Source organism: Tribolium madens, unplaced genomic scaffold (assembly GCF_015345945.1).
Source record: "Tribolium madens isolate multiple individuals breed KSU strain unplaced genomic scaffold, Tmad_KSU_1.1 Scaffold_96;HRSCAF=242;Tcas5.2_LG5, whole genome shotgun sequence".
NCBI lineage: Eukaryota > Metazoa > Arthropoda > Insecta > Coleoptera > Tenebrionidae > Tribolium > Tribolium madens.
The window spans coordinates 12,751,528-12,774,178 of NW_025401068.1; the positions used below are offsets into that span (position 1 = coordinate 12,751,528).

Here is a 22,651-nt window from a genome sequence, read left to right on the forward strand (position 1 = left end):
AGCGTTGGCGGTGTGTTATTAATGGCTATTAGAGCTCTCGATTTCCTCAGCCTCTTGCCGCGACTCATCCTCAAATGCCTGCACTTGAATTGTAAAATCAACTATATGGGTCGTAATGTGCCATAAACGTTGATATTATTATTGCACGTAATTTATAATTTACAACAAATGAAACGTTTACATGCTTTCGATGTAATAACGTTTGTCTTTGTCTTTATTTACTCATGACTTTTTATTGTGCTATTTATTTATGCGATACTTGTTGCGCAAATGAAAAAACATACTGATTTCGGATACTCGCATAATGTTGTTGATAAGGTTTGCAGCTTTTCTAAGACCACCCAAACACCGGCCGCTTCCTGGGGGGCAGTTAAGACATCTTCATGGGTCCGGGACATAAATTTGCCGTGGACATGCTCCGATCACGCAACCTGAATGAACCGATTGATTAAAAGAGCTTAAATTTTAAGTCACGGTTATATTTAGATTAGTTTTTATCTTTTTATTATAATTATATTGCAGGATATAAAATGCCTGGCCGGGGAGTCGATGTACACAGTAAAAAATTGATGAATCTAACCTAGAGTTGTTAAATAAAAGTGAAACTACACTAGTTTATCAACTCTAAATTACTCTGTAAATTTAACGCTAAAAATCTTTAGTGGTTATCAGCACTCTGGATAGAGTTAATTTACAGTAGAATTACAGCGAACTTCTCTAATGCGCATGCTTAAGAGTCTGGTCCATAGGTGTAGTACGTTTTTTTTTTTTTGTTGAAGTAAATATATATTGTTAATTGTTTTTTATGTATTTTTTGGACAGGTAATATTTTCAGGTAAGCAAATATACCTACAAAAATGCAAAGTGATTCAACGGTATCTCTAAATAAGTGGTTCGAACATGGATACCTTTACAAAAAAAAATATGTTCATATGTGTGGGAAAAATTATTACCTAAACTCTCAGCTTCCACAGTTTGATGAAATAATTATATATATGTTCGATAAATAGTGATACCTCGGAAAAGCAGATATTTTTTTAACGAAAAAATGGAAAATTAGATCTTTTGTCGAAAGACTAAATTCTTATAAGTTAAGAGATACAGATATTAGTCCAACTTTTTTTATCACAATCATTTTCCTCTAGTGAATGGTTTCTCGTTCCGAAATACAAATTTATTTTTTAGAGTATTTAAATTCGTTTAATGTATTTCTATTTTGTTTCTATGTTATCGGTAATAATAATAAACAATTTATTTAAAAAACTGAATAGGGTTTTATTCAAATTTACCTACCTATAGAGTTTACCTATAGAGACTGAAAACTTTTGACACTATACACTAGGTATACACCAAAACAGTAGTGCTCTTCACAGAGTTTATAAAGCACTATACAGGGTGTTTCACGGAAACGAGTCGCCCCGAATATCTCAGAAACTAAAAAGACTTTGCAAAAACGCCGAAACAGGTCAATTTTGTTTCTGAGGGGAAAATTTTTTGACGTAATTTTTAAAGCACTCCCAATAACCCCCTAACCTCCACATACCGCAACTTTAAAAATTTAAATAGCACTACCCTACTTGTGGCACATCAAATGAAAACTATTTTAACAAGCTTTTCAAAACTTTTTACCAAAATTGAATCAGACCATCCATTCATGAGATACAGGGTGTTCTAATAAAAACAAACCAGAAAGAATTTGCAAAAAAAAAACGAAAAATGTTAATTTTGTTTAAAAAAAAAACATTTTTTGACACAATTTTAAAAGCACCTCCACTAACCCTTTAACTTTTTCCACCTCAATTTCGGAATTTTAAATGATACCGACTCAATTGCAACAGATCAAATAAAAGTGTTTTTAAAATGTTCTTTGAACCTCTTTTCTAAAGTTGAATGGGATTATCTATTCAGATATTCGCAAAAGATAATGTTTCTAATTAGTAATTACTTCTAATAAAAACTATTAAAATAAATTACAAGAAACATACTAATATTGTTATAAGTATTATTGGAGCTGTAAGAAACTTATTTTTATTTCTTTATTTTATTGTCAAAATAATCGGACTAATGGACAGGGGATAATAACGTTTCTTATAATTTAATGTAAGTATCTAAAAAATAACAATATGGTTCTTAAGTTCCTTTGTACATACTCACTGCTGAAAGATTAGTTTTTTGCCGATATTTTATAAATGTATAAAAATTATTTCATTTTGGAAAAAATCTTTTAAAGAGCATTTTAAAAGTGTTTTCATTTTTCACTAGTGGTTGGTGCTATTTGACATTTTAGAGTTAAGTGGCATAGAGGCTAAAAGGTCAGTGAAAGTGCTTTTAAAATTGTGTCAAAAAATGTCCCTTTTAAATACAAAATTAACCTGTTTCGTTTTTTTTTGCAAATTTTTTCTATTTTCGTTTCTATTAGAACACCCTGTATCTCATGGATAGTCTAATTCAATTTTGGTAAAATGTTTTGAAAACCTTGCTACAATAGCTTTCATTTGATGTGCAACAATTAAGGTAGTGCTATTTAAATTTTTAAAGTTGGGGTGCGTGGGGGTTAAGGGGTTATTGAAGTAAAAATTATTACAAAAAATGCCCCCCTCGGAAACAAAATCGACCTGTTTCGGTGTTTTTGCCAAGTCTTTAGTTTCTAAGATATTCGGTGGCTCGTTTTCATTGAAACACCCTGTATAGATTTGCTTCACTCTACATGGTTAATGAACGCACAAAATAGTGTTATTTTACTCTATCCCTGACGTCTTTAGAGATCAAAATTAATCTACTGTAACACAAAATGTAGCGTAAAAAAATTACTCTAAATAGATGAAATAGAGTTATCTAGAGTTTATTATTTATTGTGTACGAATTTGTGTTTAACTTAAAAATCTATCTCCGTTGTTTTTATTATTTTTTGTCAAGTGTCAACAAACTGAAGCGAAACAAGTCAATTTCTCATTAAATAGCCTACAATTCAGGTAGATGAATCTTTGTTTGATGATTCAGCCGAATCATGCTTTCAAGAGATCAGAGTTAATTAGACAAATATGCATGTTATGAGCTTGGCTGCCTATAAAAAAGTGGCATACATTATGCTAGTCATTTAGTTATTGTTCTTGTTCGTGGGGTATTGTAGGGCTGTCACGAACAACAAAGATAGCATTACATACCATGAGTTTACAATTTCTACATTATGCTTACCTTGATTGAAATGTTCACTGGTTACTGACGCAACAAATCATCGTTTTTCTATCAGTTTTTTCAAATTTTTGAAAAAAAAACAAAAACACAAGCAATGTTCAATAATTTTATTAGTAACACGCGTTTACAATTTTGCTCGTTTAGTATAGCCGTGTTATTCTGTATAAAAGTGTGTACAACAATTAGTAACAAATTGGTATATACAGCTAGATAAAAATTAATAATAGTCAATAAACACTATGAAATAAAATCACAAACAAGTACTAATCGTACGCGTCTCGTTGCATTTTTCACATTTAACTTCACAGCACCACAAAAACTTGCACTTGCAATTCTTTTCTTCGGTTTCGTCATGACTTTTGGAGCCTCTTCCGCAGCAGAGTATGCTGCAGCCTTCTTCACCGGGTGAAGTCTCAACACAGGTGCGTCCTTGCGTCCCAAAAGAGCCCAAAGTGTTGTTTGGTAAACAAAAATGTGGCGATTCCTCCGAATACACCAAGCCCGTTTTGCCCGGAGGCTTGATGGAGGAGTCTTCAGGCATGAAACTTTGGCCGTCATTGCCTGCAATCACTTTAACAGCGCCATCGAACCGCTCCTTGAGCCGATTTCCCACCTCCCTGAAGGGGGGCATCTTGCGCCAGCATGTTCTCAGAGTGCATGACCCCGAAAGACCATGACACTTGCATTCTGTTCTCATATGATTTTTGATTGCCTAGAACAAGAAATTGCCTCCAAAACAGACCAAAATTTGGGCGACTTACCATTCTGCCGGCAACGTAGTTATGTAGCTTGACTAAAGTTTTCATATCACTTCGTTTTTTGTATCGCGTGTCTAGAAAGTCTTTGGATTTTTTTAATCCAAAATCGATGTTTTCGCCCCCGCAAGCCTCCCATTCCCAGTCACCCTCCGGCATCGATGCCATTTTCAGTCTCTTTTTATTTTTTTTGCTCTTCATTTTTCTGTCGCAGGAGCATCCAAGGAGTTCCCCTGTGGTGCATGCCCTTGTTACCTGGTAGGTCACACCGGCTGCTAACACGGCATTGACAAAGCCCGTCTCTCTGGTATCTGCAAAAAAAAGAAACAATTCCGATGATATTTTGATGCGACATCATTCGCCGGTTGTGATGTTGATTTTTATCTGTTGTGCGCCAGTTCTTGTCGTTTCTCACCGCCAATAATAGTAATTGCAAATGTGATTTACCATGAGCGAGCAAGTTATGCGAAGATCACTATCGCTTTCGAAAGACTGTGAATGACAATTATCCAGACCGGTGGTATCACTGCAGGAATCTGATTAAGATACTGAGATATAAGTGCGATTGATGAGACCTGAATCATGCGATGCATCAAGTTTCGCGCTAATAAATCCACTTAGATCGATCATTAAGATACGCATAACTCTATACGCATCAATACTAGTTTAATTAAAATGTTCAACAATTAGTTTTCGAATATTGCTCAAAACATTATTGATGGATTGGAAAAATCGCTAGTAACTGACTGGCAAATAATAAAAATACAAATTCTTTTGAATTTAAACTTTTTTCAATAAATGATGTGAGAGATGCTTAAAAAAACAGTAATATATAAAAGAGTGTCGTTACTGACTGACAGACAACGCACAGCCTAAACTACTCAAGCGACAAACATGAAATTTGGCAGATATAAAGCTGCATTAGGAAAAGATTTTTTTTTAATAATAAGCGAAAGCTTAGAAAAGGAGGTGAAACGCGGTGTAGGCGTTTAAACGAAATTAGAAACATGAAATTTGGGAGATATGTTTCTTAAAAGGTGTACAGGTCCGCTAAGAAAAGATTTTTCGAAAATCAATCTATACGAGGATGAAATGAGGTGTAAATATTTAAACGAAGATTGAAACAAAAAAATTGGGAGATATGTTATTTAACAGTTGTAAAAGTGCACTAAGATGAGTTTTTTAAAAATATCAAATAAAAACTTATTCACCCTCTTAGAAAAGAGAGTGAAAAGGGGTGTACACATTTAAACGAAACTAACAATATGAAATTGAGAAGATATGTTTCTTAGAGCGTGTAGAGGTTCGCTAGGGAAGAATTTTTTTAAATTAACCTCTAAGAGGATGAAATGGGATGTAAACCATTTGGGAAACATATTTCTTAGAGGGTGTAGAGGTCCGCTAAGAAAAGATTTTTTTAAATTATATTAATAAGTTTTATTATATTAATGGGTTTGTCAACACTTTAACAAACAAAAGAAACATGAATTTCGAAAATATTTTTCCTAGAGAGTGGAGAAGTGCACTAATCAGGCACATTTAAAAAACCAATCTATAACAGGATGAAATAGAGTGCAAACATTTAAACGAAATTATAAACATAAAAATTAGAATTTTCACTTTTGATGGTGTAGAAGTGTACTAAGAATACACTTTTTGAAAATTCAAGGAGGTGAAATCGGGTTTAAGCGTTTGTACAGTGCTTTCATCATTTTCTTAAAAATCAGCTCTCTGCTCCCACGTTGTTTTGAGTTGATAAATCAAGAAAAAAAAATAAACAGACTAACTTCACATTCAGACTTTGAAATTAACAAAAGTTTATATCGAAAATCTACGTGGACGAAGTCACGGTGCAAACTAGTTATGCATATGGTATTAATTCCACTATCATTCTAACTATCAAAAACCTCATAATCTCTCCCTTAACTAAGCTTTTTAATCTGTGTCTAGTTACCAATGTTTTCCCGCAATATTTAAAACTATCAAAGATAATACCCATTTTCAAAAAAGGAAACGTTAATAATCCTGCAAATTATCGACCAATTTCTTTAACACCTATCCTTTCAAAATTCTCGAGATACTACTAAAAAATCAAATAAGTTTTCACTTTGAAAATACTCATTTATTCTCCAAGAGTCAATTTGGGTTTAGATGTAACAGATCGACTACTTCTGCTTTACAACTCGTGTCACAGCTAGTTTTTGATGCTTTTGAAAATAAAAATCACGTCTTTGCAGCTTGTTATAATTTAACTAAGGCTTTTGATTGCATTACCCATAGCATCCTCTTGGATAAACTGAAACACTATGATTTTTCTTCTAATAGTATTGCTTTAATATCGTCTTATCTTCGAGATCGCAAACAATTTGTTCAATATAAAGATAAAGTTTCCAGCTGTCAATATAATAGATTTGGTGTTCCTCAAGGATCAGTATTAGGACCTTTATTGTTTATAATTTATATAAATGATCTTCCCATGGCGACTCGTTCTAATATAATATTATTCGAAGACGATACCACAATTGTAGACAGTCACAGTGATACTGAATCATTACATAATATTGCCTTATCCTCGGATAATGAAATCAAAATATGGTTTGAATCAAACAGATTATCTCTTAATAAAGACAAAACACAATTGATTACATTTTCGTTACGGAACATCGAGGAAACTCCAAAAGCTATTAAATTATTAGGTCTTTATGTTACAATAAACTTACTTGGGAAAATCACATAACATTTATTGCAAATAAAATATCACAAAAAATATACGTACTAAGACAACTCCTGCATGTTTCATCCAAAAAAACAATTATCATGCCTACATACAAAGCCTATTAATGTACGGTCTACTAGTGTGGGGGCATTCTTGTCATACGAAAATTCTATTTGCTCTTCAATGTAAACCTATTCGGATTATTAACAATTTAAGGTACAGAGAGTGTTTCCACAAGAGTTTCGCGGATCTACAAATCATGACGATTCCATCATTGTACATTTTTTGCTTACTTTTTGTAAAAAATAACTCTTCAAAATTTTCAACTCAAGACCATGGACACTTTACTCGTCACAAAGACTTACTTCACCATGATTTCTTAAGATTAAACCGCTCTCGAGACGCTGTTAACTATTACTGTTTAAAATTCTTCAATACTTTACCTCTTAGTATCAAAATATTACCTTGTAATTTGTTTAAAAACTTTGTCAAAAATTTTTTAGTGAAAAAATCATTTTAATCATTTTTGAGGAATTTTTTAGTTTTGATTTTTCTGTCTTATAAATTCTCACTTAGAATAAATTAGCTTATATGTTTATTTACTTTGTAGAGTCACTAGACTTGTGTAAATGCCACTCAGGTATTCTAACACTAATAAAGATATTTGATTTGATTTGATTTGTTTTCGATTTTCGTAAAGTGAGAAACTTTAATCCTGCAAGCTTTTTCAAGTATAGCGACTTGAAACTCCAGTCAATAAGTCAAGTCGGTTATCTTAGCAGGTCCTTTATCTTAAGTGGTTAATAGTCCGGCGGAAACTAAAAGATTTAAAAGCTTAGTGACAAGCCCTGTACAATCTCCAGTCAGCTACCTGGCTCTTATCGCAGTCCATATCTCCATCGACTGGTGAACTATTAATTTACACCTCTTTATGCACTTTTGCAAATCATCAATAGAATAGCGTGAGAAAAATCTCCACTTGAAACGTTATGTTAAAAATTTGAAAAAACAAGAATGCTAATTATCGCTAAAAATACAAAGCGGATCGAAAACGGAATGTTCTTTAATAATTGCGTGCCATCTTCGACGGATTTGCTCCGATACATGGCATCTCCACGGAGCATTCCGTTTGTCAGGTTGGTAGCAAATTTATGGTGATGTTTTCTGGGTACAGACCAGTCTGATGCTTTATTCCTAGCCTTTCTTTCAAATACAGGCTGTTCCAGCTAAACCCCACATTAGAAGTTATTACATTTTTGGATTACTCAAGTGATTTTGAGAAAGTTTTGATCAGACCTAAAAACCGTTTTTGAAATATTTAGACTTTTTTGAAATTCCTTTAATTTGCATCTTCCTCTCCAAAAATCGATAACTCTACCATTTTTAATTATTTTGAAATCATATTTGGACATATGAAAAAAAAGGTTAGATCTTTTCTTTCGTGTATTTACAATTGGAAAAATAATTAACAAACTTTCAAAATTTAAGGTTACGTTTGGAAAACTTCAAATACCCGTAAGTGAATTTTTTCAAATAGAAGGCCCCAATTTTTTCGTCACTAAATGAAAGAGAATTTAATTCTGCATCGATCTGTATTAACATTCTCTATGCCTAAATTTAATGATTTTCAAGTTATTTTAACTTTTCCTTACAATGGAAGAAATTCATTGCTATCCATGAGTTTTCGCATAGTTTGCCATGGAAATATTTCTCACTGAAAAAACGACAAGTTTTTTTTACAATTGTGTTATTTTTTTCGTAAATACAAATTAAATTTATTTAATCTAAATTTGAATAACTTTGATTTCCTATTTTTTTCTTATTTTTATGACCTCACAATATCCATTTAGTGAAGAAAAAATTGAGGTGTTTCATTTAGAAAAATTGAATTAAGGGTATTTGAAGTTTCCTAAACGTTTGGCGGTTTTTTAATTATTTTTCCAAGTTTGAATACACCAAAGAAAAGACCTAACCGTTCTCTCTCGTATACCCAAATACGGTTCCAACATAATAAAAAATGGTAGACTTATCGATTTTTGAATAGGAAGATTCAAATCCAAAAGATTTTAAAAAGGTCTAGAGATTTCGAAAACGGTTAAACTTAAGTACAGGGAAGACGAATGAAAACTCTATCAAAATCACTTGAGTAATCCATTTCATTTCATTTCATTTCATTTTATATCCACTTCCGGTGTAACAAAAAATAAATTTTATTTGAGCAGTACCTAACCGATTATAGCTATAAACAAAATTTTAGCCTCAGCTAAGATCACAGATTAAAAAAAAAAGTTGTTATAAGGAAAATACGAGTATTTAGATCCAAAAATATCTTAAAATATGGTTATAAAGACAATATGGAGCTGTCAAAAATCAGGATTTCTCATTTTTTAAAACATAAATATGACAGAATAAAACTTTTTGTTATAGAAATCGAGAAATATAATATTGAAAAAAACTTCAGTAAATAATAATTGGATAACATAAATCAAGAGAGTTCGGACAGTGGCGTAACCAGAAAATTTCAAACTGTTTGAAAAAAATTCAAATCTAAAAATCACTAAACGGGAAAATACCGTTTTTCTTCAGATGAAATAACTGCTAAAAACCATTTTTGTTATGAAATCTATAGAAAATTCTTGTTTTTATTCTTGCAAAATATAAAGCTGTTTCAAAACTTAATCAAAAAAATCACTAAATGTACCTTTTTTCAGATAAAACAACTGCTAAAAAAACCTACTTATATTTGATGTAAAACTTCTACAAAATTCAATTTTTTTCTTATTCTTCCAAAATTTAAACTGTTTCAAATCTTAATCAAAAATTCACTAAGCGTGGAAAGTACTTTAGTTTTACATGAAATAACTGCTAAAAATATTTTTTGTGTGAAACCTCTAGAAAATTGAGTTTTTTCTTATTTTTGCAAAATATGAACAAATATTCAACAAAAAAATTACCAAACGTGGAGAGTACCATTTTTTCAGATAGTTAGAACTTCCATTACTTCCAAAGATCACGCACGAAATAATTATTATGACCGATCAAATTTAATTGAAATCGAGACAGAACGATAAAAACTTGCATTCTAGGGTAAGGGCAAAATGTTTACAGATTTGGAAATGGCCTCATCAGGTATGCGACCGCTCGCTATAAATCTCTCCACGCTACTGTCCATTGTCCTTTGTCGTCGATAGTTTTCGTCAAGTTGATTTTTTCAACATCTTACCTCGCAAGAGCACTTTTCTGATACTTTTTCTCGAAGATGTGCAATTCCATCTTCTAAACCTAAACTGATACTGACATTCTCTTTGTCCCAATTCGACCCCGAGCCTTATTTGATCCACTAATGCTTGTTTGCTGCAAATCTCAGCCATTTTACCCCTTAGACGTTTGGTTTTTTTGCAAATTGTGCGCGGATCCATGACCAATTGACTCCCAGCGGCCCTATAACAAAAAAAGCAACTAGAGATATTTTCAGTGTTTATGGAGAAAGACATCAACAATTCGGTTACAGTTTATTTTTGTCTACGCACAGGTGATGGTGTGAATAAAGTATGTCCAGGTCTTCATTGACACCATGTTTATAAACATTGGGTTTAATGCTCAGAGGCCATGATTAGTTAATGGACTCATTAAGCGTGAATTTAGAAACACTGCATGCTTCAATCATATACACATTTGACGTCTAAAGTAGAAAAAGTGTTTCGGAAAAATCACGGGGTTGCACGATTCTTCACATTTAAAATTTAATGTAATAGATTCGAAATGACGTTCTACATGCAGTGTATTTATTACATCATTATGTTTTGCAATGCTTTTGGAATTTTTAGTGTACAGGGTGTTGCATTTTGGATGTCCGAATAGGGAATCTCCGAAACTAAGAGGTTTAGCCAAAAACGAGTTATACATTCTGGGGCTCATTTTTTGAGAAAATAATATTGGCTAAAACCGCATCCCGCTAACGTCTTTTGTTTTCGACTTATAGACAAAAATTGACATTTTGGCGAAATCTAAAAAAATTCATATCTTATAGAAGATACTGATTTGAAATAAGGACATTATAGAGGCACTTTTTTACGTAGAATTTAAAAACGTAGTTAACAATTTTTTTCAGTTGTTTGTTTAGCCGTAATAAAATAAACTTGTATTTTTTTAAATGGGAATCATAAATGGCTATGTCATTTTTAAAAAGCTTGTTTTTTTCCTATCTAAAAAATATATATTTGTAACAAATTATTATAATACTTTTTTAGCAAAAAATTATCTTTGATTTTTGTTCGCAGTTGGCCATGAAAAAATGTTGCATCTTCAACTAAAAGGATTTAAACTATATTATATTCAACCAGTGTCACTAATGAAATAGTTTTCTAAGTACTAAGTTATGGAAAAGATGCAAAATAAATTGTAAATCAACTTATTGGCGACATTTCTTTGTTTTTAAACAAGCTATCATTACCATTGTAATTTCTAGTGATACATAGAGTGTTGTAAAAAAAGCCGCTTTAATTCTTCAATAAAATATATTTTATATGACACAAAAATGACGATATGGTTATTCAAATACCCAAATTCCGTCTATGTGAAACGTTATACTATCTCCAATAGATCATCAAAAAAATGTTTTTTCTAATTGTGTTGACTGTTGACACATTTGTTTGTCCTATTTTTTGATTTTTTAAAAATATGTAATAATTTTGTTCTGAGGCGCTCGGATATTTGTTCAATACTTCTAACGTACCTATCATATTTTTAAATTTTTTATAATTGTATCTATTTTTTCATCTATTTTACAGTTCACAAAACTCTTATTGATTATTATTTACACATTTGGAGTGAAATAGTTTTTCCATGGCCAACTATTATCACACAAAATATGTATTTCACTTTTTAAGTATAGTTATAAAAAATATTTTGTTACAAATATATATTTTTTAGATCAGAAAAAAATAAGCTTTTCAAAATTGCCATACCCGCCTATGATTTCCATTTAAAAAAATATAAGTTTATCTTATTACGGCTAAACTACTAACTGAAAAAAATTGTTAACTACATTATTAAATTCCTCGTAAAAAAGTGCCTATATAATGTCTTTATTTCAAATCTGTGTCTTCTATAATAACGAAGATATGAATTTTTTTAGATTTCGCTAAAATGTCAATTTTTGTCTATAAGTCGAAAACAAAAGACGATAGCGGGATGCGGTTTTAACCAATATTATTTTCTCAAAAAATGAGCCCCAGAATGTATCACTCGTTTTTGGCTAAACCTCTTAGTTTCGGAGATTCCCTATTCCGACATCCAAAATGCAGCACCCTGTACATCAGTATAAAACCGATTTTCTAAAGAACAGTGGGTAAGTTGAGAAGAAAACGAATGCAAAATCTGTGTGTCATAAATAGGAATCATCATAAACATAAGGAGCATGAACAAATAATTTCTTACATTGAGTTTTTTTAAGGGTTTAAAACCATAGACAATCTTATGCCTTCTTCCAGCTAAGAAAAAAGAAAAAGTTGAAATTCAAGACATCTACAAAAAAAATTGCATCTTACATATCTCTCGAAAACAAACAAAAAATGTTAAGAAGCTTTTATTCTGATCTTATGAAGACCAGAAAATTACTTATGTCAGAATCAAAATAATGAGTTGATTTCAGTTTGTACTGTTAATTACTTCCTTAAATAATGGACTTCTTAAACAACGCTCAAATATCTCAAATAATCACAATTTTATTTAGTGTGGTTTGTGCTAGCAGACACAATACGTAAAGAACTAAAACAGCATTTAAATGTTTTTTTATAAGATTAGCCCCATTTTTTGTAGAATAAATAAAAGATGATGGGGGGCTAATTTTTATCGGTGACCCCTCATTATTTCAATTTTTTACACTAACACAAGTGCATTTATGCCTGATTTCATGAAAGTTACTTAATCGTAAGGAATTATTAAAAGAAACCAATGAGACTCAGAACAAAAGCAAGAAATGAACCAATAAACGAAAAATACTTGCAAATTATACCAAAAAGTCAGTGTCAAATTGGCAAATTCACTCGAACATGACATTTAAGTGGTGTAGTTGAAGTACAAATGAATTAATGTTCAAGGCTACCATCCTTAGAGACCCTTTAATTGTTTCAATTTACATTGTGATAGAATTTTTTAAGTTGGTAATGAAAAAATAAAAATGGTCTACCCTCCTGAATTTTACTATAATGGTGAAATATTGGCTTGAGGGTGGTAGTCGTCGACGACCAATGGCTACCCATGGGACGTCCCGTGAGGCGTGATTGGAGAAAACAACAGATATCAATACGTATAACACTTGTGTCAAGGACGTACAATCAAGACTCCTGATAGTAGTAATAAATAATCAGTGGTCGTATTGGTGGAATCAACTTGACGGGAAAGGTCAACTTGCTATCGATAGGAGGTGCCTTAAAAATTCCAGACACAATTCCACAACTTTTATTATTTACCAAACTAACACTCAAAAATGAAATTTTACTTGGAAATCCATCCTTACCGTCGATTTGCAGTCTTTCGTAAAATTAGTTTGTGTATTTATAGAAAATTCTTCATCAATCGTCGACATGTCTTTAACATATAAAATCTGTTTTGAAAATTTATGTAGAACCCGGAATTGAGGAATTTAATAAACAAAACCAGAAAAACACTAAAGGGTCAGTGCGTGGTTCTTTTGGAACAACTGACAGTCGCTTTCGTTACTTGTATACCAAGTTTAATCAAACAACTTATCAGACAATTACAATAATACAAGCGTATATAGAAAAATAAATAAAATTTCACCTTTACATCAACGCGCTCTGTGTTATTTCTGCTCTGTCAACAGATGATTTCTCACACTTCAGTCTGAAGGTCTGCACAGCGTATGTGCCTAGTATGGCTTGCATCGATTTTTTAATAAAAAGAAACAGAAATTTGTTTAAAAATTATGATTATTGTTTTTCTAATGCAACAATTTGGTCGCAAAACCATTTCATTCTGAAATCAATCTTTTAAAGTTTTCTTGCCATTAAATAAGTGTTTTTTTTTTGCAGCCAAGACAGTGCAAAATAATTGAAACACGAAAAAAACTTCCTGCTCCGAGTGATATAGACTATTTTTTCTTGCGCACTAAATGTATTTGATCCTTTTATCAGTGTAAACAGAAACACAAAATTGAAATAAAGAATTTAATGTTAATAATTATTTATTAACAACTGTAATATTAAATAAATAAACATTTGCAAAGTAATTGTAAACAATTTGTTCCACACTATTGGGATTAAAATATCCTCTAAATGGCAGCTTTTGCAATTTCTGTTAATTCAAGAAGTTTACACTCCATTTTCTTGGGACATTTTTCTCTTTGCTTTGTTTTGAGCGCAATTTCGAATTTTCGAACTGACAGGTGCCGGTGAACTGCGCTCACTTCAAGCGGGGCTTTTTAATCCCTACAGTGGACTGCGCTCAGGAAATTTTTACTTACCTGCGTTGCGTTAATCCCTTGTGAACTGCGCTCAGGTCGGTCGATATATCTCAGCATTTCAAATCTTTGCATTTCAAAATAAACAAAAACGAAATAGGTTATTATTTACATTTACTGAACACAAATATGTTTTAAAAAATTTGGTAATTTGGTCAAACTTATAAGATAGACATTTCCCTACTGAGCGCAGTTTACTTTAAGGATTAGCCTTATTATACCTATTTTTAAAACTGAGCGCAATTCACCCTGCCCCGAACTGACAACCGTCAAAGAATTTTTAGTAAAGTTCAATGCTGCCAATGCCACCATACTAAAAGTCGCCATTATTGTACTAGTAATGCGATTATAGTCCACCTCTCAAAAATAGTTTCAAAAACTTGGTTTGATTTAGGATTTAGCTGAAAATTAAACTGGGAAAGTAAATATGTGCTTACTTTTCACCCACCAGTTGTTCTTCTACGAACGATGTGTTCTTGATTTACAATGTTTGTTTTACTGTGAGAAGACTTTATCAAAATTTGATAAAAATATGTCGTAAGTCTGGTCCATTTTTCTCGGAACCATGAATACCAATAATAAAAAAGTTATCTAATACAAAGTTGAATCAACTTAAATATTTATTTTGGATATTGTTTCTTGTGGGTGCTTTCAATTAGTGATGGATATCTAAAAACACCATGTAATAAGGCATTTAGAGCGAAATGTCGCTTTCGCAGAGACGAAATTTTGGACCTGAAACAGCATCTGGATGAACTTCTTTTTAGCACAACGATCTTTGTAAATTGATGTTTAAATAGTCATTCTCAAACAGTGTGTTCTTGTAATAGCCTTTAACTTGCACGCTGGTGTTAATTAACACGTTACTTTGAAACTTTTACATCAAAATGTTAGAGAGTTCAACAGCTATATTGACACCAGCTATGTTTACTTTTGGTGTTTAGCAAAAGCAATATAGTTCTATTTTTCGCTTCAGAAATTATGATACGTTTGACCCACTTTAATATATTGTATTACCTTTTCTTTTTTCACGATAAATATAAGCCATTTACATTTTTTACTACCATCAGTCATTTAGTTGGGAATTAAAAATAAACTATTTATTCATCATTCGTTATGACATTAATGAACAAAGTGCCGCTACCGCTTAATAGCCAATCAAGTTGAATCATTAAACCTTCACTAAAACAATCGTAGGTGTAAGTACGCAATGTGCATAAGATGAGTTTCAATTCTGCATTATTAAAAAAAAATCGCACAAATTCCGGTATAGAGATATGCAGAAATTTCATATTACATAAGTTATCATAAAGTCATTAGACACATGTGAAAATGCATTTATGCCAACGTCCCATAAAACAATAGTATAGGCTGAACGCGTTCTAGCGCCAAATTGAACGAAACGTCCAACGAGCCATAACAATAATTTTTATTCACAATCATAAAGTCATCAAATTGCATGTGAAATGTTGGAAAGTATGACATTTCAACTTCATTTACCAATTGACATGAAATATCAGGTTCAGGTTGGGAAATTGCCACTTTCCTACCTGAACAGTCATAGTCAAAATTTGTTAAATTCTTTACTGACTTTCTGTCCTGATTGTGAATACAATAGTATTAGTGATCATTGCTTCACCTCGGCGCTTAGGGCCTTAGTCATGAAACACCTCCCATCTCGGTGTGTAATCTACTATTATCATTATAATAAAAGGTTAAAAAGTAGGTGTAACTAAAAAGCAATTTAAAAGCAAAAATAATGCGTGTGTAATAATAAAACAACCAAGAAACACATTTCACATTTAAAAGTCTATTTTCCGGTTATTTTATTTCATCACATTAATACACAATAAGTACAATAACTCAATCAGGATAAATTTTACACCTTATATACACAAATGTATAAATTAAAGCGTGTAATAAAGCGGTGTCGCTAACATCACAAAACGCATTTCGTGGTGGTTTCAAACAACTCTGCTTATTATACCATTCAACAATTTTTATTTTAATATTATTTGAATAAATTATATCACATTAATTATGTAATAATAATGTTTTTAGAATTATTTAACAATAATAAATAATTATTACATTGAAACACATTTGCTTGAAATCGGAAATTGTAACATCCTGTTGATTTTATTTTTATAATGGAAATAATAAACATTATAAAGATAAAAGAGATTAAACTTTGTGTTTACTTGTTGCATGGTATGCCTACCTGTTTTACAGTTAAACATTCTTAATCTAAGCCACTGTTCATTAAGCCAAAACCTCAATTGCTTAATTTCATTTAAATCCCTACATATTTTTCAATAATAACCGTAGTTGAGCAAAAATTATAAATTAATAAAACACGTTAGGTTACATGCCTATTAGTTTTTCACTTTTTCGTTTTAAAAGTCTAAATTTAATTAACCTCTAGGTTAATTGCCTCCATCTCCAAGTCTAGAATGTTTATTAATGATGTTTCTTTATTTTTATACCTATAGTTATGAGAATTTGGTAAATTGGCTACAGTTCGCTAATTTCATCGCCGAATTTGAGTTAAGAGTGGACATTCGTGTGTTAAAGTTCCGGAAAGATGTCGCTCCGGATCGAGTGGTGGGGAAGAAGCGATTAGAAAATAACGATAAAAACTCACCACCAAGTTAGTGTGATGGGGGTGACAAGCAGAAGGTAAACGGACACCAGCACGGCGTGCATGACCACGCGCTCACTCACCTAAGCGAGCCCCATGACTGCCAGATACAGCAACTTGAGCCGGAGATTCTCTCAGGTGAGTTAAAATCCGCCGCATGCGCAACCACACACCCAAGACGTACTTACGGAGACGAAGACGACATCTTCAAAGTGGTGAAATTGGTAAGGAATGGAAGAAACTGAATCCAAGAATTCAGGTTTCTTCTCAATATCTCTTCATTTCTTGTGACCATGGACCAGGCCATTCTTGTTGTTTAAACAGATATTACACTCTCAGGGACTTTGCCAATTTCACAAGAAGAGATCTTGATTTAAACATTTTTTTTCTTCTTTTTTTTGAATTCAGAAAAATTGTGCCTCTAAGATACAGTTGGAGACAAAATACTTTGGTCGTCACTTTTCTGACACTTTAATGTAATTCAAGCTTTAGATGACAATTTCAAATTAATGACAGCTAATATATTTTCCTATCAAAAATATGTACATACAACTTGTCAACTATGATTGACAGTAGCTAAAAATAAGGTTAACAGCATATTTTACAATTTACTTTACTTATTTACACTCAAGTAACATTGACGACCAAAGTATTTTGTCTCCAACTGTACACATCGATCTGATTTTAGAAATTTTTGCGAATAAATCACATTTATTTGCTAACATCTCAAAAGTGACTACTTTTATGAGTAAATGTCACAAGTAAAAGTTTTACCTTTCAGCCATTACATAAAAATTCAATTTTTGCGCCTAAGCGATTTTACTTTTACCATGACATTATTGAGATTTAACAGTGTTGTTTCTTTCTGCTTCAGCAATTTCTGGAGAGATACCTACATTGTAGATCATCAGCATTCGACATTTTGCACTACTAACTGCACTAAAGTCGCGGTCAATTTATAGTGGCCATTTAATTTATCTCAAAGTTGGCAGCACTTAGCCCGCCACTTCTATTATGTAGGTCTTGTCAAAGTTGGTCTCAGAAATAACTAAATTGTGTCAATAATTGTGACAGGCGAAATAAACTTTTTTATGTAAAGTATTCTTACCCGACTATTTTAGAATTGTCATAGCTATGTCACTAAAAAAACAATTGGATGTTTAAAGTCGGATTTACACAACTCAATTTTTACAGATTTACACAGGGAAGTGGCTACTATGAATTGACCGCGACTTTAGTTAAATTAATAAACATTCTCGAAAATTTTAACACAAATTCGGATACTGACGCGTGATATTTGTTGGCATTATTTGATGTCAATACTTGCAAAGCTTGCTAATAATTTTGTTCATGTACTTGCTAATTAATACGTTTGCGGATAAAATACTATTTGTTATTTGGAGTAAAAGTGATGAGTATATGTGGCTAATTTTAATTAAATAAACGTTCAGCTTCGCCACATAAGCTTTTACTCCTAATGACATAATACAGAGTGTTTAAAAAATCGCGCACTTTCGTGACACTGTGTCATCGGGCAGTGTCCTAGAAAAAAATGTTAAAAAAATATATATTTCTAAAAATTCCGAAGTTATGAGAGTTTAAATTTTGCACTATGACTCTACTTATTTCTGTTGGAAAAATAATTTTCCAAGTTTTTTTGCTGCAGGTTTTTAGAAGAGAAAACAAGGAAGCTGTATCCTAAATTGTAATTCTGTTTAGTGTTATTTGTGGCTTTTATTGACAAAATTTTTGTACCTTTAGTAAATAATTATAAAAAAACGTATAGAAAAACATCAGTATCATTAAATAGACTTAAGAAAATGTCAAATGTCGAAAAATAAAAGTCAAATTTTTTTGACAGATAACATTTTTAAAACAGAATTTTTTAAACATTTTTTTAGCACTCTGGGGAACTACCCATTTACTCCCTTTCAAGAAAGTGCGCCATTTGTGGCACTTCTACTACTTAGTAAAAAAAAATTTTTTGATACTTGGTTAAATTATTTAGAGTTTGATAAATGATGACAGTAAAAATTTTTGTGAGACAGGCAGAGATTCTAATTTTGTTTCTCATAGAGTCAACTTCGACAGAAACACAATGTTTTTCTATCAATACTTTTTTATCGAAGAAGGTTTTTGACGAATTAAGAGATCGGCAGTTGCGAGTTGCGCTTTAATTCTTTATTCTTTTTTTTAAAAGCCTGCTTTGTGTAATGTGTATAATAAAGAAGGGTAGTTCATAACTCGCGCTTTTGAGAAGAATACTAAGTAAGATGAGATACCAAGAATATAGAAAAAAAGTAAAAAATATTCTATCCATAAAAATTTTGAAGTTATGAAAGTTTAAATTTTGCACTTTGACTCTATTTATTTCTGTTAGAAGAATAATTTTCCAAGTTTTTTTACAACTCTGTTTAATATTATTTTTATTGGCAAAATGTTTGTATCTTTACTAAATAATTATAAAAGAAACATATAGGTACAAGATCATCTGTATCGTTAAATGGACATAAAAAATGTCAAATGTCAAAAAATTATTGTCAACATTTTTTGACAGATAGAATTTTTTAAACATTTTTTTCCATGTTCCTGATGTCTTATCTTAGGCAATTGAAATTTTTCTCAAGGGCGCGAGTTCTGACACATCCCTGTATGTTTTTTTCATAACTATCGTTAAACATATACGTATAGTTACAATTCAGAATACGCTCTTTTGATAGCAAAAAAATATGTAACATTATTTTTGAGGCAGAAAGTGTAAAAACTCCCATAATTTTAAATTCTCATGCATAGAATTTTTTAAACATTTTTGCATGTTCCTGTTATCAGTGATATTATTTGACATTTTTCTCTGGGGCGTGAGTTCTGAACCACTCTGTATAAGATGCTTCCAACAGATTTTTGTGTTTTATTTTTAAAAACATATTTATAGGTAGTATCAAAAAATTGATCTTGTACATTTTCACACATGTCTGCAATTCTGTATAAACCATCGACAAGAAAAATTGGTTAGTTTTCTTCTTTGTTGATAATTTTTGACACATAACAGACACTGAAATACAAAAAGGAGGAAATTAATTTTTAGCAAAAGTCTTAGTTTTTAACCAAAAAGTAAATTAAAGATTGTTTCGGTTTAGTTTGTCGCGAGTTTCGGGCAACAGACGTGCAAATGTCGGTAAGTTTGTATAATAAATAATTCATGAGAAATTAAAATATGCAATTACGCCAAAACAAATTGCCGTAATTACCGTTTAAAATGTTTGGTGAATGATTCCGGGTTTTTGCTGCACCGTCGAAATGAAAACGAGCCAAGAGGTTCTTTCCCAAGGTGCACCGAAAAAGAAAGGCTTGGGAACAAGACAAGTATTCAGTGATTGTGAATTCCTCGGTAGCAAGACCTGACGGTTCAGACAGTCGCATTTTGCTGTCAGTCGACAAAAAAACAACTTGGGTATTTTATTTTCCTGCCAAGGTTAATTCAGAGCATCTCCAAGTAAAATAATAGTGTATCTTACGTACTATCTGCGACGGTGCGGATTTCAGAAGGATTTAATGGTGGCATACAATTGACGTTAAGAATGTACGATCCGCTGCGAGCAAGATGCAAACGGTGGCGCATCTTAAAGAAGATATACTCACACAAAACATTTTCAAAAAAATTTGAAAGCAACGACAGTTTTTTTCTTTTCGAATTAGTTTTACCCCTAACCACACCTCGGAATGAACGAAACAAATTGTACCGGGTGGGGCATCGGTTACGGGCACTTGATAAATCGCGACTTCAAATTAATTAAAACTGGCGATATTTCATACACCTAACTAATTATTGATAGTTTGAGAATTAACAGTTTTGTGTGTTTTATGAATACTTTCTGTTAATTTACCTATAAAGTTTTTACACTAAATTAATCTGTACCTGTCAGCGCATCAAACTTTGATATCACAATTTCAAATTTTGACTTGGTTAGCCAAATAATCGCTTTTTTTATTTAAACACAAACCACACCCGTGATTTATGACAAAATGGTATAATTTGCCAACAAAAGAATCATTTAGTGGTTTTACCGCTTTAAAGGGTCTTTTTGTTGTAAACCTTGGAATCTTACCCCAATTGCAGTTCTCCATTGTCACCTAAATTTACGATGGCACAAGTATCAGGTCATAAATAAAAATGATTTTCAAAGTTAAGATAGAAAATTGCGTTTAATTTAAAATCTAATTGGTATTTTTTTTCTGATTTTGTAAACAATTGTAGGAAGTGAATCTGCGTAGGTCAGTATAAAAATTAGAATTAAATTTTTTGGGAGAAAATTCCTTTTAATTTTTTTTTGGCTTTGTCTTTGAATGAAAAATTACCAAAAAATTAGAAAATGTACCTTACTAATGCCCAGGTAAGTGTGAAAAAATTCAACAATTTTATTTAATTAGAAGTGGGGATTTTCTTTTTGGACGTAACGGATGCCCCACCCGGTATTAGTTACCGCATTTGTTTAGAAAATGTTTTTCACTTGGCTCGTCTCAAATCTTACTGACAAATTTGCAAGACGTATTACGACAGATACATCAATACGCTTGTGAGATTTACATATAGCTCTTGGTCTGATAATCTATCACGATATCAGCATCCTAATGGGCAGTCGGACTGATTTGTGAGACGGTTCGAAGACAATGTTGAATGTTTCTCCATTAACTGTCTTCACTTGGACGTGAATTGCAAGTACGTGGTGGTTTCAATTGCCAGCACCACGTCCTGAGACAGCATAAAAGATTGGCTCTTAAATTTTTTAACCCTTTCGTTCTGTCTTTGAAGGGGAATGATGGCCACAATTGTGCACATACATAGTTTCAAACGCTTTATCACCAGTTATTTTTTTTCATAGAATATACTGAATATAGAAAATTTTAGATTAAATTTAAATAGTTGTATTATAATTGATAACTTCAATAAAGTCGGTTAAATGTGTTTCATTGCATTTTTTTAAATATGTACTGTGAAAGGCAGTAAATACTTAAATTGTTTAATTATTATTTTAAAAAAGTTACACAGATTTCAGGATACTAACTAAAAAAACAAGTAAATAGATTTGACTTTCATACCTGACGCAAGCAGCACTTTATCGGGCTAAAAAAAATTTTGTACTTATATTTATAGTATCTTGTCCTATAAATCTAAACCTCTCCAAGATTTTATTTTCAAATTTTTGCACGTGGAGAGACATTATTATTGATTAAATTTAAAAATTATGGCTTTTTTGATTTGTTATTAGTTTTTTTGCATTTTTGCTGTTCTAGAATGATAATTTCAAATAAGAATTATAAAAATATTAGTCATTATAAGGCAAAATGCCTCTTTCAAAATTTGGATCAATTGAATTTTATGTTTATACATTTGTAACATTTTTTTAAGTAATTAATGCAACACAAGCTTTATTAATTCCCCAAAATACTTGTAAAATATTTTTCACCAAAGTTTTGCTACTTAACGTTTTCATTTTTCAATTTCTTGGTTCAACTTGGACTTTCCACAAGTTTATTTGATCATTTTTAAATGTACAAGCTTTTGACAGAATTAAGAATTCAAGTTAGCGTTATAACTTAAAAGCCTTAAACCGAAGAAAAAGAGTTTTCCATGAAAAGAATTATTTCTAAATTCTTCAGAAGAAAACAAATTAATATCTAATACACACCATAAAACAAATTTCATTATATTCAACTCTTCATATAACCCAAACAGAATACAATAATATTATTTTCTCCAGTGTAATATACAGGGTAAATATAAAGTATTGCCTCCAGAAAATAATAATTAATATAAATTATAGTACTATAAAAAATGTGATTGTATTTTAAGAACCAAATTT

General features: G+C 31.5%; 1 protein-coding gene across 1 annotated transcript; it reads right to left on the minus strand.

The window, feature by feature from the left end:
* Positions 1 to 3,287: 3,287 nt before the first annotated feature.
* On the minus strand, positions 3,288 to 16,923 carry LOC123012585 (protein Wnt-6). Its single transcript, XM_044410605.1, has 4 exons — positions 16,794 to 16,923; positions 9,890 to 10,107; positions 3,957 to 4,261; positions 3,288 to 3,907 (listed from the first exon to the last, which is right to left on the minus strand). Exons 1-4 carry the CDS (start codon positions 16,853 to 16,855, stop codon positions 3,446 to 3,448), a joined length of 1,047 nt encoding a protein of 348 aa, XP_044266540.1. The 5' UTR covers positions 16,856 to 16,923; the 3' UTR covers positions 3,288 to 3,445.
* Between the last annotated feature and the right edge of the window lie 5,728 nt (positions 16,924 to 22,651).

Excerpts from the sequence above, each read along its gene's own strand:
- LOC123012585 (XM_044410605.1), bottom strand. The coding sequence starts at position 16,855 with ATGCACGCCGTGCTGGTGTCCGTTTACCTTCTGCTTGTCACCCCCATC. Across the intron at positions 10,108-16,793 it reads CCCATCACACTAACTTGGTG|GGCCGCTGGGAGTCAATTGG; the intron begins GTGAGTTTTTAT and ends TTTTTGTTATAG. Across the intron at positions 4,262-9,889 it reads CAGAAAAGTGCTCTTGCGAG|ATACCAGAGAGACGGGCTTT; the intron begins GTAAGATGTTGA and ends TTTTTTTTGCAG.